This window comes from Balaenoptera ricei, chromosome 3 (genome assembly GCF_028023285.1).
Source record: "Balaenoptera ricei isolate mBalRic1 chromosome 3, mBalRic1.hap2, whole genome shotgun sequence".
In the NCBI taxonomy this organism is placed as follows: domain Eukaryota; kingdom Metazoa; phylum Chordata; class Mammalia; order Artiodactyla; family Balaenopteridae; genus Balaenoptera; species Balaenoptera ricei.
This window is the reverse complement of record NC_082641.1, coordinates 98,822,737-98,838,493: the sequence shown is the minus strand read 5'-3', so window position 1 is coordinate 98,838,493 and position 15,757 is coordinate 98,822,737. Positions and strand designations below refer to the sequence as shown.

General features: G+C 43.5%; 1 protein-coding gene across 3 annotated transcripts in view; it reads right to left on the bottom strand.

The window, feature by feature from the left end:
- Positions 1–15,757, bottom strand: part of TNFAIP8 (TNF alpha induced protein 8) — a 123,254-nt gene that overhangs the window by 28,378 nt on the left and 79,119 nt on the right. The window contains exon 1 of one of the 3 annotated variants that reach the window (XM_059919427.1): positions 9,695–9,927. The exons of 1 other annotated variant lie outside the window; for it this stretch is intronic. In XM_059919427.1, coding sequence (XP_059775410.1) covers positions 9,695–9,767 — 73 coding nt within the window. In that variant the 5' untranslated portion in view covers positions 9,768–9,927. Of the gene's footprint in view, positions 1–8,744; positions 8,765–9,694; positions 9,928–15,757 lie in introns of those variants that run through there. One more of the 3 variants, XM_059919430.1, reaches the window with a different exon arrangement.

The window sequence follows — 15,757 nt, the reverse complement described above, 5'->3', positions numbered from 1 at the left end:
GTGAGCTGGCATCAAGGATACATGGCAGGTCACACTGGAAGGAAAGTTCATAAATTCCTTATTTTCTTCCTGACAGTCAACCCTGACTTGGGGACATGAGGTCTTAAGGCTTCAGGCCTCAAGCTGTCATGGTCACTTAGGGCATTCTGCTTAGCGGCCTCTTTGCTTCAGCATTTCCTTGGAAGAAATTTTACTCCCAGTTATTTATAAAATTAAATGTTGTTTGTCACGATGAAGCTGGAGACTGTATTCCAATGTAAGTCCACAGACGATGCTATGTATACCAACACAAACCCCCATACATCTTTAAAACCGTAAATACCGTAGGTACCAACCTAACAACACAGGATTTACAGTCTTACAGATTCCTAGAGCAGCACTCCCTCAGCCATTTACTGCCCACTCTGCGGTCAGTCACTCAGGACACACTACAGGTCTACGCCTAACTCTCCTTCAAGGTTTAGAACAAGATTTAAGACACATGATAAATATAATTGACATTGCTATATCTTATATACAAAAGTTTTTAAGAGAGTAAATCCTAAGAGCTCTCATCACAAGGAAAAAAATTTTTTTTCCTATTTCTTTAAATCTGTATCTATATGAGATGACAGATATGCACTAAACTTATTGTGATCATCATTTCATGATGTACCTAAGTCAAATCATTATGCTGTACACCTTAAACTTACACAGTGCTGCATGTCAATTAGATCTTAACACAACTGGAAGAAAAAAGATCTAAGCAGTTGCTCTTTCAGGTATCTCGATCAGCGGCGGGGGGGATCAGTGGGCTGCTTCTCAAAAAAGAACGTGTTGTGACTCCCAGCATGCCCCGGGCCCACAGTGCTTTGGCTGCGGGCCGCCCATCTGCTCCTGCAACGGCACGTCCAGTGTCTAATGCCCACTCCCTTCCCACCCACATACATGCACACCTTCTGCCCAAGGAAGAGCACCCCTGCCCAACCAACTACTGAGCTAATTTTCCTGAGTGATGTTCTCAAAGGAATGAAAACAAGTGAGTTCACTGTTAAATTGCCTCTCACTCAGCCTATCACCTTCAAAACCAGGGATCTAAAAGGATCTGTTGCAGAGCTAAATTTTATTTCACAATGCCTCCTCATCTTTTACTTTCCTGAGGTACACATAAGAGAAGGTGAAATAAATTCCCCCAAAAGGTAATGAATGACACCCACACAAACAGATCAGATTGTCCTGCTTCCAGGAGATTGCATGCAAAAATCCGGGATGCTAAAACCTAGGCTTGCAAAATTTCTTGTTTGCCAAACAGGCACAAGGTGGGTAGAAAGGGCCTAAACATTACCTCTCTGGGCCTCAGTTCCTCATTTCTAAATGAAAAGGTTAGACGAAAGGACCTGCAAAGTTGCTTTTAACTCTAAATCGTGGTGCTTTGGGGAAGTCCCTGGCGGTCCAGTGGTTAGGGCTCCACGCTCTCACTGCTGACGGCCTGGATTCAATCCCTGGTCAGGGAACTAAAATCCCACAAGCTGTGCAGTGCGGTCGGAAAAAAAAAAAAAAAAAAATTCATGGTGATTCTACTTGTATTTGTAGGGGGAATCATTTTAATTATAAAAGGCTTCTCACTGTAGATCTTCCTTAAATATTTCAGATATATATACTGATTTGATTTTTTTAAAAATTCAGGTTATACTATCTGTTTAGGCACAATCTACTGAATGAAGTATACGACCATGTTCATCTCAATGTTTCTCAAGTTATTAGCATCTTTCTCATGTGGATGGAAATGTAGACAAACGGTTTGTGGCAAATCTAGCCACTGCATTATGCTGAAATGAAATCAGTGGGTCCCGAGACTTTCACCCTACTGCATTCTCTTTTATCCACCCATTGTTTGGTTACTTCCTGGATTATCAACAACCAGGAGCAGGGAATTTGTTTTTTGTTTTTGTTTTTGTTCTTTTTTGGCTGCGCCGAGCAGCATGCGGGATCTTAGTTCCCGGACCAGGGATCATACCCACACCCCCTGAAGTGGAAGCATGGAGCCTTAACCACTGGACCTCCAGGGAAGTCCCAGGAGCAGGGAATTTAATCATCCATGTTATCCTGGTTGTTCCAAGGCATCCTAATGTGAGGACAAGAAAGGTGTGATGCAAATTCAGTCTGATGAAAATTTCAGAAGCGAGGAAGAAAAAGGCCCCGGTATAATTCGGCTTACAGAGCTGGGGGTGTCAGGCAATACCAGGTTATCAGTGATCTCCACTGCAGAGGAGACGGTCTGGCACAGATCTCTAAATGGATTTTCCATTTTCAGTCCTTGTCAGCACATTGCGCTCCAAGGCTAATGACTATATAAAAGGAAACAATCACATCAAAGTCCAGTGTTTCAGAGCATAGGCTGCACCTGTTACATTATAAATGACATCAAGGTCAGCTGCACCAAGTGCCGTGCATTTCATCAGAGCCAAACTACTGCTTCACCTCTGAACTCATCATTCCCTGTGCAAAGCAAGGGCTAGGGAAGGGAGGGGAAAGGGGAGAACACCAGTATGGTAATGCTTAGCAATGAACATGGTTATCTAAAACAGGGAGGACACCACCTGGTGCGGGCAGCTTATACGATACCACTGAGCTTTCTGATTATAGAAGAGGACAGGATATTAATAAGTCACCACCATGGAACAATTGAACTTCTCTATGATCAATACTTTGACAGGTATTGGTCCCCTTCTTTGTAGTGGAAGTCTCTACTTTTTGTCTCCTTGAAGATTTAAAATTCCTGGGAGGTGGGGTAATGCTGACCATGAGATCCCAGCAAGGTTCTGCAAGGCACATGGGCTGGGGTGGGGGGGGGGGGTGCAAAGCTCAGGCATACCTTGTCCTGGCACTTGACTGATCTCAGTCACTTGACTGGCGCTCTGATTGATCCATTCCTGAAAACCCACTAGGAATTGGGACCCCAGCTCTGGCAGTCTCTAGCGAGATGGACTCAAAGCAACCTGGAGCTCAGAGAAACCACTGCAGAAGCACTGAGGAATAGGTTAGGCACCTGTTAAATGATACTAAAGCTGAGGAGGGCTACAATTGAGAGTGCAAATGCCTGTGCATATGCCCAACAAATTAACATATTATCAGGAGGCATGACGAATTAAGTGAGTAGAACACAACTGTGCTGAGAATCACTCACATGTGTATATAGTCCTTGCAGATTTTAAAGAAACTTGAAACTCAGTGGATGCTACAAAGTCACCCAGTTGTAATAACTTAACACACATGTAATTGAACCTTGCTTCACATCAGTGACCTGGGGAATCCAAGCTCTCCGTTCTCAAGCTGGCCACTGGCTCAGAAAGTGAGGTCCCTCTCTTGTCCCACAGGTACTCTGGTCCCTCTTGCTCTGGTAGGCTCCAGGTACCTCCCACCCAGTCCTGCTGGGTTCCTAGATCTCCTGCATCAGGGGTAGAAGGATGTACTCAAGCCTGGGCTCTTCTCTTTCTCCTCTAAGACATCTGGTCTCTCCACTTCTGTCTTCTCAAAGATGGGGTACAAGTGGACACAGGACCACAGAGAGCATCCTCCTGAGTGCCAAGATTACTTGAGGATGGGGGAGGGCAGCTTTTGGACATTCCTGGAAGTACCACATCACGGTTGAAAGCCCAGGGTCTATGGATAGTAGGCTTCCATTCAAATCTTGATTCTACCTTTTCTAGTTTTGTGGTTTCAGGCATGGTTTTTAACCTCTTTGAACCTTAGTTTTCTTTTTTTTTTTTTTAATAAATTTATTTATTTATTTTTGGCTGTGTTGGGTCTCCGTTTCTGTGCGAGGGCTTTCTCTAGTTGCGGCGAGCGGGGGCCACTCTTCATCGCGGTGCGCGGGCTGCTCACTATCGCGACCTCTCTTGTTGCGGAGCACAGGCTCCAGACGCGCAGGCTCAGTAATTGTGGCTCACGGGCCTAGTCACTCCGCGGCATGTGGGATCTTCCCAGACCAGGGCTCGAACCCGTGTCCCCTGCATTGGCAGGCAGCTTCTCAACCACTGCGCCACCAAGGAAGCCCCCTTAGTTTTCTTAATTGTTATGTGGAACTAAAACAAAGGGTTAGTAGACAAGTGTTAAATGAGATAATATACATAAACAGATGCTTAGCACTGTGCCTGGCACATGGAAGCACTCAATACATTTTAGTTTCAAAACGGTTTCTTCAGTCTTCAAGGCAATTTGAGATGTTCATAAGCCACCTTAGGTCCCAACCCCAGTGATCAAAGACACATGCTTGTTTTGCCTCTGCCATTAAAAGTACTTTAGTGGAGAATTTAAGAAACACTAAATAGATTTGTCCTCTAGTTTTGGAAGGCACTATTCCTGTAAAAGTGAGGCTAGACAACTTCTCAGCAGTGCTCTGAAAAGTTTCATCATATCATGTAATCTCATTTTAAATTGATTAATTTGACAATGCTTTATTAGGCCCTACTATAAGAGAGGCCCTAGGTCAAGCAAAAACAAAACAAAACATGCACACATCTTGCTTTCCGAAAAAACTTATAACGAAGTGGAGGCAAAGGAAAAGAAAATTAATAGCCATAATACATGAAAACATGGTACTACTGAGGGAAATACAGGGTATTATGGGAATGCCGTGAAAGATCATCTACTCCAAACTGGGTCCACTGGGTAAGTGAGACATTACCCACTTGAGGAGGGGCAAGAGAGTGATCCCCCAAAAAGAAACGACATTTGTTGAGGGAACAAGGAAGTAAATAAACAGGGCAACACCAGGGCTGGATGAACCAGTCTAGTGGTGTGGTAGATGTCTGTTGCTGTTTTGGTGATCCATGTCAGAAGTCCCTTTCTATTTCTGAAGAAACGCTCATTTTGCAAGTGGTTGGAGGAGTCACACCCCTACCTCTCACTCCCAAAGCTGGAACCAGAAGTCCCCTCTCCCACAGGCAGCAAGGGGCAAGGACACAATCTAGCACTGACAAATCAGCTGGCTTATTTCTGAGATTTTTAAATGTCGAGGATGACCAAATATTCAATCACATCTGGAGTCCCATCAGTGACAGAACTGAAAAATATACAGGAGGCCAAGGCCACGGTGAGGTCCTAATCAGGAGATTCTTGGCTGCATTTCCTGACGCATTTTTCAGAGGCTAATTCTTTCTGTGGATCTGTGAACTATCCGATATACTTTCAATACTTTCTTCAGCTCATAATAGCAGGGATCAACTTCCATTTCTTTCAACCAAGAACCCTGATGAGAGAAGTAGTTATTGTAATCATGAGGGTAAAAACGCTCAGGGCTTGGACCAAGGCAGGGGCCAGGAAGATGAAGAGAAGGAGATGCGTTCAACAGATAATGAGGAGGATGCAGTACCAGGTGGAAGCTGAAGATAAAGGAGAGCGTAGGGTCAAGGACAACTTGCAGATTTGTAGTTTGGAAGCCAAAAAGAGTGCAGTGATATTCAGTGATGATACAAAAGGAGGATCAGATTTGTGAAGAGTAGGAAATGATGGGCTCAGTGTAGACCTGTTGAATGTGAGATACCTATTTAACATTCACTAAAGCATGGTATTTACCTGGACTCACAGGCATAAAAAACAAACCTATTGTTACCAAAGGGGAAAGTGAGTGGGAGGGATAAATTAGGAGCTCGGGATAAACTACTATATATAAAATAGATAACCAACAAGGTCCTATTGTATAGCACAGGGAGCTATATTCAATATCTTATAATAAACTATAATGGAAAAGAATATGAAATATATATGTATACTGAATCACTTTGCTGTACACCAGAAACTAACACAACATTGTAAACCAACTATACTTCAATTAAAAAAAAAAAGCATGGTGTTCACCAGGCAGCTGGCTGTACAGATGGCTCTTATAAAAGCCCAGGCTGGAGGTCTAGGAGATTAGAAAGAAACAGCTAGAAAAAGGAAGGGAAATCAGGAGAGTGTAGAGGCATAGGAACTAAGGAAGGAGTTTAGGACTGCAGGGACACTGGTCTTCTAGTGTCCAATGCTGCAAAAAAAGGTCAAGATCAGGACGAAAATATGAATGCTGGGTCACTGGTGATTTTAGCACCTCGGAAATCACTGGTGATTTGGGCAATTTCAGTGGAGTAGTGGAGAAAAAGACAGACTTCAGTGGATGAGGGATGACAAAGAGTGAGAAAGTAGGAACCATGCAAAAGGTTAAAAAAAAAAAAAAGGTTCATTTTAAAGGAGAAATAAGTGCCTAAAATTAACAAAGTACTGAGGATTACCTTTAAAAAATGAAGATCATTCATTCATTTTATAAATACTGAATGATCACCTCTCACTGTATAGGTCTTGGAGACATAGTGGGGGGGAATAAAACAGACACGGTCTTGCCCTCAAGAGCTTGTGGTCTACAGAAAGATGCTAAACAACGTGGTGAGTACCAGTGAGGAAAAGATTAGGTGTCCTGAGAGACGGCAGTAAGGGGATCTTAATTTAAGTTGGAGGTTCAGAAAGAGCCTCTCCAAAGACCTGACCAGGAAAAGAGGGTCAGGTGGGGAGAAGGATTTCGGGCAGATAGACCATCAAGTGCCAACACCCCAAGTAGGGAGCTTGAGCCCATCTATACACAGAAGGGAAGGAGCCAGGAAAGACATGGGGCCAACTGATGCAGTTAGGAGCCCATGGTGGAAGGAGTGGCCTCCGCAGCAGGAACCACGCCTGTTCCACAGACACCGGGAGGGTGGGTGTGGGTGAAGGTGAGTCTGTCAGTTTGGAAGCAGGAAGTTGAGAGAGTTGTCTAATGGCTACTGTTTTCTTTGTGAAACAGCAGGCCTGGTGAGGCATGAGAGAACTGGGTGAGGTGGTGGCAGGACGTGCTATTATGGGCAAGAGAAGAGGCGCTGAGCCCACTCACAGCTCAACCCTCCCAAAGCAACCCCTCCTTACTAATGGCTTCCTTGCTTCCTGGTACCAAAGCTTCAATAACCAGGACAGAGGAGCCCCAGACTCCTTGACGCTTAGCACTAGAAAGATCTTCTGAGATCTTAACTGCCATTCATTTTCCCTACTTTATAATTAAGTAATTTACTCAACAGGAATCAATTAAATGCCAAAAATATGGCCATCAACCCATCTCCTCAGGAAGCCCCCATCCACTGGAAACTTGATATCCTTCTTTCAATGGCCTTCCCCAATTTAATAAAGTAGGCTTCTTCCTTCCTTTCTCTTGCTTTCCTATTCATATTATGCCTGGATATCTTGAACTCGTTCAGCTTTTACTAAAGTGAGGTCTGGGGTTTTTTTCTCTGTTTAATACTCAAGCACAATCACCTATTCATTTGTAAGCAGGCAAAATTAAATCAATTCTTTAGGAGGTGGCTATTGACCGAGCATGGCGGTTCAGCACTCCTGGCACAGAGTCAAGTACGTCCTAAGCTATGATGGCTTAACAATATCCCCAGTCATTTGCTTCTACATTCACTCACATACACAAATATGTTGGCCTCCAAGGATTTCTGAATCCGACTTGATATTTTTTTCAGATTCAACCCCAAACAAAGTATACTAGTCTCAAACTGTGGTTCAGAATAATGACTTAAAAGTATCTCTCATTACAGCAAATCAGGCATGAAGCATCCAACGGCAGTTTTCTTGTAATGCAGACATTGTGAAGAGCTTGTGGTGATCTCATACTAAATGGGACACATTAAGTCCACAAGTAGAAAAAAAAAGCTAAGGAGAGGGGAGAGGATTAGTAAGGATAGAGAATAAAGATAACTGGAGCTATTTAAACAGCATTGCTCCTTTCTGAGTGGTGGTAGCTAAATGGAGGGTTCTAGATCACAGCCAACAACCAGTCTTGCCAGAACTGCCAGGGACACACACACACACACACACACACACACACACACACAACACACATATACACAGACACTCATCCTTTATTTCCTGGCAGAAGCTACCATGATTCCATTTGTTAATGAAGTATTTATTCAATCTCCCTCAAGAGTTATTCCATATCCTACCCTAACTGCCATCAATTTAAAACTCTAGCGCCTCATATTATTTTAAAAGAAACATTCTGAGCTTTCTGTAAAAAGCAGAGGCAGGATAATTTGCTACAGATCTGTAAAATGTAAATGATGGCAAGTGGAGGGATAAGGTGAGGAACAAGGTGGGGTGCACATTAAAAGACCTCTTCACACTCCAGTTTTCAGGCTTGCAATGGGTGAGCTGGGAAGGAGAGAAGAATGTGGTTGCTGCTAGAAGAATGTATCATAGGCTTTGGGATACTGTTTTTCCACTTTCTCCCCACTCCCTTTTTTTCAAAAGAAAAAAACATGCCTGGGAGAAAAATACCAATGTAAGTGCTACTCGTAATTCATATAAAAGTTCACCACCGGATTCGCTCAGCCCGTTTCCTATTTGCCTCCGACTACTTGTGACTTACGTAAATTGCTGTCTAAAAGACAGAACAGAAAAGCCTCCATCAGCACAAAGCTCCGTCAGGACAGACTCCTCGGCAGCAAGGAAACATTAATCCCCCAAACTCCACATCAAGCTCAAAAACAATACTCCTGGCTGTCATTTTTCATTCACACCAGCCCCATATTTCTATTAAACAAGCCTGTTCTTATTGACTGCTTCCTTCACACAGCATAATAAAGTAAACGTCAGCCCACAGAGACTACATCTTGAAACACAGGACTTTACTTTGGGGATGGGACTCAGTAAAAGAAGAGGACAAGTTTCAAAGGCTCTCCCTGACTGATATCTACCAAATGGGGAAATGATGGGGCTCCTTTCTGTTCCTCACGCTCCCAGAGCTGCTGTGATTGACTTGAAATTTACCAGATTCCCAAGAGGCTGCTTGAAAAAGAAAAGAAATTTCACAATCTTGAACAGTCCCCCAACTATCCCTACTCCTACCTCAACTTACAAGAGGACTTTTGTATACATAAAGTTTCAGGAAACAAAGCATACAAACACTCACACACAAATAAACTCCCCGAACTAACAGCAGCGTATAATTGTGTTTTGGTTGGAGCTTTTCCAGCCCTGTCACCCGCTCTCTGTTAGGAGTAAATGAAACCCTTTGCTTTGGCAAAGTTGGAAACAGACAAACTCTCCTCAGTTTCAAGCTGCACAAGGCCTCCCTCATCTCTCAGCCCCCTTAAAGCCTCCAACAAAATAAATTCACTGCTGAACAGCCAACAAGAAAATAAAAACAAAAAACAAAAAACCAACCTATTCCCCAAATAAAGATCTTTCACTTCTCTCCCCCACGCAGCTTCCCCTTTTAGCCGGAAACACACAACGTTTCCAATTTCTGAAACCCTTTTTCAGGAGACCCTTGACTCTTAAGGCTCTTCCAGGGGATCCGGCTTTCGGCTGTCCCGATGCAGGCAGGCAGCGCTCTTCCAAGTACATTTTGCGTTCTTAGAGTCAATACTGGGGCTGTTTCGTTTCCAGAGAAATCTAGAAAGCAGCTTCTAGTGGGCTGGCTGAGCTAGGTCCGACTCTTCCTCCCCTCCCCTTTGAACGGCCGCGGGGTGAGAAGGGTCCAGGATTCGGCACATTCGGCTCTAACTGAGCGGCGAAGGCGCAGGGAGAGCGGACAAAGTACCCATCGCTCACTTTTAAATTCCCATCTGCTCCCCTACTCCGCCCTACTTCCACATTCCTCCGCAGAATCTGGCGGGGCCCCCCAGCAAAATCAAACTCGTACCTTCCTTCGATTCTTCTGCTTCGGAGTGCATGGTGTCAGGGTAAGCGGCGGCAGAAGCGACTGCCACTGACATGGACGAGCTGCAAATTTGCTTGGCAGCCCAAACCCGCACACGACGGAAAATAAAAGGAAGGAAAGCCACTAAAATCAAAACCTCCGCGGGGCGGGAGAGCTGGTTTTGGTGCAGGGATTTTCAGGGGGAAAGTTCTGCAAGAGTGACGAATCGCGTCTCAGCTGGGCGGCGGGAGTCCGCCCCCGGGGCGCGCGCCCCAGCCCGTCGCCGGCGACCTGGCGGCTGGTGGCCGGGCGCACGCAGGTGGGGCTGACTTTGTGGAGGGGCCGGGCAGAGGGGTGCCGGCCGCCAGGACCCCGGACGAGCCATGCCTGGTAAACCAATGTGCAGGGAAGAAAAAAGACCCATCTCGGCGCGCGCTGCTGTTTTACATAAGGCATAAATGCACACGCAGTCCAAAGAATGCTTCTCCATCTTTAGCTTACATTTTTCGACGCCCATTTAACTTTCTGTGTCTTGGGGTTTTATACGCCCAAAATGAAGGATTTTAAAGCTGCTCGGTTTTATACGTTATTTTTGTAGGAAAGTAACGTGGATATTGGTCCATGTGCCTGGAAGGTACCTGCTTCACAAGCCCAAGAGGGGGGCCTTTATCAGAAAGTGGGGTGTAGCCTCCACCCCTTACCTTTGTGCAGGAAAAGCAGACAAGGAGGCTTTCTCATTCCGTATAACCCGGGCGAGCACTCCTACTCAAACCGCAACCCGGGAGCATTAACTCCTCTGCAGTTACGCAAGGGCCATCCCCCAGACGGAGGGGGCGATTCCCTCCCCGCGCTAATTGCAACTACCATGGATAAATTCCTTCCAAAAAGCCGAAAGAGGAGGCGTGGGTGGGGAGGTAGTCAGGCCTTTGAAATGCTGATAGAATAAAGAGGCTGGAGAGCCTGGTGAACAGATCTCAATTCTGCCCCCTGGTCGGGTCCACAAGCTCCCACAACCGGCTGAGAGGAAGACGTCTTAGCTTTGTGAAACCTTAATTTTTCCTTCGGAGAATGGGAGACCAGAGCTGCCACCGACATACCTGTCTTATTGAGGTATTTTGCAGAGCATTAGTTTTATTACCAATCTAAGGCAACAGGTCCTCAAATAACATACCTGAAAGATCCAATTTATTTTCCAGCTGCTTTCTTTTTCTTCATTTCCCTTTTTTTTTTAATATGGGCAAAAAACAAGAAGAGAGGCCCTATAGTAAATTTAATGAAAAGAATATACAACAGATATAAAGAATCTGAATTAAGATTTAGTTCTGCCATTTATTATTTGTATGACCTTGAGCAAATTACTTCTCTGGGCCTCCCCTTTCTCATCTGGAAAATGAGGATTAATAAATTTTATTTACTTCACAAATTTATGTTTGGTATTGAAGAAGGTAATATAAGCAAAAAGTGATATGAAAACCATAAAATCCTCCACAGATTATTACAAACTACCGCCACCATTAAAAGTAAATTTTTGTAAAAGATATTCTTGGGTTTTATTTCAGTATTGGGTTTGAACAGAAAAGAAGCGTTTATGCTATTCACAAGCAGTGAAGGCTATTATAAATATTAATATAAGGCCTAGATATTAAATCAGTTCCTACTGCTGAGTGATTCTAACATGCTTAAGACACCAAGAAGAATTTTATCTCAATTCTACTAAAAGGGCAGGATGATGAGAGGAAGACATAGCCAGTCAGAAAGGAGAAAAGAGGAGAAACATCTGGAAAATATCAGTATTGTGGAGCTTCCCGGAAACTGACCTCACCACCAAAAGGGTAACAGGCTGCACCCTTCCAAAAATCGCAGTTAACTACGAGGTCTCCCCTGCCACACATCCTGAGCCGCTAGGATGCATACCTTCACTCTGTAACTTCAGACTTACGGAGGAGACATGAAGGTCATTCTGAACCCAAAGAAAAGCTCCCTTACCGGTCAGAAGCGACCTTTCCTGTCTCATCCAAGGAATCATTCTGGAAGCCTCCCCACCTCACCCCACAGGCGCCATCTGTCCTTGCCCTCCCCCATGGCAGCCCAGACTTCCACAGATGTCTGCCAGGAGCCCTGCAGGATCTCACCAGGGCTGTGAACTACATAAAGATAGCTCCCATTCATCTATAATTGGAGTAAGATGCAACACCTTTTCAAGGTGATGATTACGCAGATTCACACAACCCAAAGTCCAGGCCCCATCAGCCACAGGAAGGACTCACTTTTACCTTCTTCCTTCAGAAAGTGCCCCCATAAGAATGATTTATGAAATGTCCTCCTGCAAGTCCAATTATGTACAAACCACATAAGGTGTGTTAAAGTACACATCCTAATGTCCAACTTGTTTTACACTGGGTTCACAAAAAGGCCTTCGGCTCCACTCAGTTTAGCAGAGGAGAGCAACTGCTGAATGAGCAGTTCAAGCGCTGCTGTGTCAGCCTCCTAATTCAATTTAGAGCCGTTTTAGCAGCTAGGCTGATCTTTGAACTTTCGCTGGGATCCTCAGGAAACCTGGCAAAAAACTTTTGTATTTAAATGCAGTCCAGAAGTCACCTTGGGGAACAATGTCCTGATCTAGCTCAAGTGCAAGGCATGCTCAGTATATTTTAAAAGATTGTATCACAGCCTCTCTCCATCTTCTTTAGGATCCAAAATTCCAGATATTCTAGGACCTCTCCATATGAAAATGTCCATGTCCTTCTCAGAAGTTCTACAGAAGTGTGTTTCACTGTTTGTAAGCATTTATTTCTTTGTTTTGTGGTCAACTGTAAATTTATCTAAATCTCCTTAACCACCTAAAAGAAGAAACCAGCTGACTGTGTTAGTAAAATAAGGTATTAGTTCAGTGTCTGCCTCTAATTAGCTCTTTCCAACTTCTTATTTCACTCCTCTGAACTACAACTGTATAATATATAACACGAGGATGTCAGCTAAAATGGTGTATATATTTTGTATGTGTTCTATGAAATCATCAAAAAAACTACCCAAGGGTTTCTATGTTTATTTTTTCCACAACACTCTCTATATACTAGCCTAAAAATAGTATCTATTCAATAAATATTCAATGAATAAGAAAAAAAAGAAAAAAAAGAATGGTGACAAAGGGCAGCTGATTCTCTGGGGTTTCCCTGGTTGTCTACGCTAACAGACAGATACTAGATCAGTCACTTCGTCTTGATTTTGCTCTGTTTTCAAAAGGAGATTAGTTACTTTTTAGCCCTAGTAAATATGCTCCAGTACATCACAATGATTTGTTATCTCCTGTAAGTGCAACCTGTTCACTTCTGTACGTTTAGGAAACACTCCACCACCTCTTAGTGTGGCTTGGAATACGCTCTGAAGTCACAACAACAATCTCTTACAGACCACCTGATACAAAATAGCAACTAAGTTAGCAGCACTTCTCATTTAATACCAAACTGCTTTTAAATACTATGTTGAACTTCTACCCATGCCCAACAGTGGCTCTCCCACCTTCTGTATCAAGATGGGAGAGTTACAGTGCTGGCTAAGATTCTGGTTTTTTGTTTGTTTGGTTTTTTTTCATTCAGTCAGTCATTATCGAATATTTACATGTGTCACATGTAAAAGGGCTCTGCTCACATGGAGCTTACTGGCATAATTTTGGTAATTTTGACCAGAGACTTAAAGAGTTCAACCTTCCAAGTGATCTTGGTTCTAAGGAAGGTTTATTAACACCACCTCTCAACTGAACTTTATATAGAACAGCAGAAACATGTCCTCTTAAATTATACCTCAGTAAAGCTGTTGGGAAAATGCCTGGGCTTTGGACCTCTTGCTTACAGTGGCCCAGATGTCTGCTAAGAACAGGGGAGGGCAGCAAGTGTTCAGACTTACACAGAAGAGAAGCCAGCAGAATTGGGAAGAGAAGGTACAGTTCATTCAGGAGGTACCACATACTCTGCTCCCATTCAAGAATGTTGTAAGTTCTCTGCAGTGAAAACGACTAAGCATCTCTGTCAATTTGTTATAGACTTAACAGCTTCTAGGTCATAAGAATACCATGCCACAGAAATGGTCATTTCATCAATATTTTTATTTCTACCCTGCTGACAAGAGACTGAATCTGTATAAACAACATTTTAGGTCAGGGGGAAAAAAAGGAGTTGTTTACTTGGTATAAAAAGTGGCTTTCTTCTATTTGAGGCTTTCCTCGCCTTTTCTTCTGTTATTTATGTCTACACCCTTGAGAGTCTTTAAAGGCTTCCATGATCTATATATAAAGTTGGCTTTCAAGCCCTCTCCTCACAGAAGGATCTATGTTCTTGGTCTCACCTGGTTAGGGCTGCAGGCTTTGCATCCTTCTCCTCCTCCTCACACATTCTCTTGCATTTAACCTTCCAAAAGAGGGGTGGGGCTAAATGGGTGTCTCGCCAGAGCCCCTGCCTGGCCCAGGTGATCTCACTCTTCTCCCTTAAGAAAGTTTTATTTACCAAAAGTGGAGAAAGGGCCATTCAAATGACAGTGGAGGTTCCTTACACACCTTCTCAGGAGGCCAAGCCCTGAGCCTCAAGTGGCCTCCTGCTTATGCACTGCTGGTACCGGGAGGAGGTGGGGGAGACTGGGGGGCAGGGACAGAACTGCTGTGAATCAACGAAGAAGGCTGAGGATAAGTGTGGAGACGGAGGATGGGGAAAGCTGCCTCCCAGGGCCCTGCCTGGGAGTCTGAAGTTTGCTCTGGGTAAACCCTCTCCTCATTCTTCCCTATGGCATTTTCAGTGTATCCTCCAGACTCACTAATGCTCTGGGTGTGAGTGGTTAATTCTGAGGGAATGGGAAGAAGTGCTGACATCTGGGGTGAGTGCACACAGGGAGACGACAACACATCTGGGAGACACTTGTTTCCTAGACTATCAGTGTTTGCTTTTATTTCTCTCCTAAGAAATCTTCCTTGCTAAAAACTTTTAGCAGATGATGAAACACACACACACACACACACACACACACACACTCAAAATCAGGTCTGAAAATACTATCTGAAGAATTTATGTCTTTGGGTCTTTCTTTTGTAATACTTAGCTATGATGCCTTGCATTTATATATGTTTTATTCAGACTTCTCAGTTCCCTTGGGTCACTATACTCATTTTACAGATATGTAATTAAAGAAAGGGAGGTTATACAATTTGCTCAAGGTCACAAAAGTAAGTAATAATGTTTCTGAGACTGCAGTAAATGAAAACCAGGCCTCCTGGTTCCTATATCCAGACTTTCTCACTCTATTAAACTACTCATGTAAAATTCAAGTCCTTTATTTTGCAGAAGAATAATTCAAAGATTGCTATACTGGAAGATTCTCAAAAAGTTTGAGCTGGTCATGATTCTAGGATGGAATGCTCAAATCACTCTGATCAAATGCTTAGATCACAGCTTCAAATCAAAGCTATTCCATTCCTGATATTCAATGCTTTAAATAAACCATAAGTTTAATAGCGTCTATTTATTCAGCTACATGAAACTACAGATCTTTTTTTTTCTTTTTTAAATTAAAAGTTCGGTCAGGACTCTGACTAAACCTCCTTGGATGTGAGGTTGCCAGGAGCAGAGAAGAGAACACCAGACTCAATGTGGGAGAACTGGGCCTGATTACCACAAACTCAGTAAGCACTGCCTCATTTACATTAGGATTTTATTTTTCTATTCATTCTTCTATCACTTTTCTTCTAAAAATGAGCAAGCCATTTAACCTCTCTGAGCTTCTGTTTGCACATCTGTAAAATGGGGATAATGCCACTTATTTCACAAGGTAGCAACTATAAAAATATGAGTCAAGAATGTGACGAAGCACTGAAAATTATGAAGTCCCCCTCATCACTTTTCCAAATACTTTCATGAAAAAGGCCAGATTATTTTAGGTTGTGGAGCATCTATTTGGAAGCCCTAAATGCTGGCCCTACAGAAGGTCCAGATAGGTGTGGCAATTTAATGTGTGTGGTCCAGCGATGGAAAGTGAAAATAAAAGGGCCGAACCTCACTGTGCGCAGGTTAATGGGGTCAACGT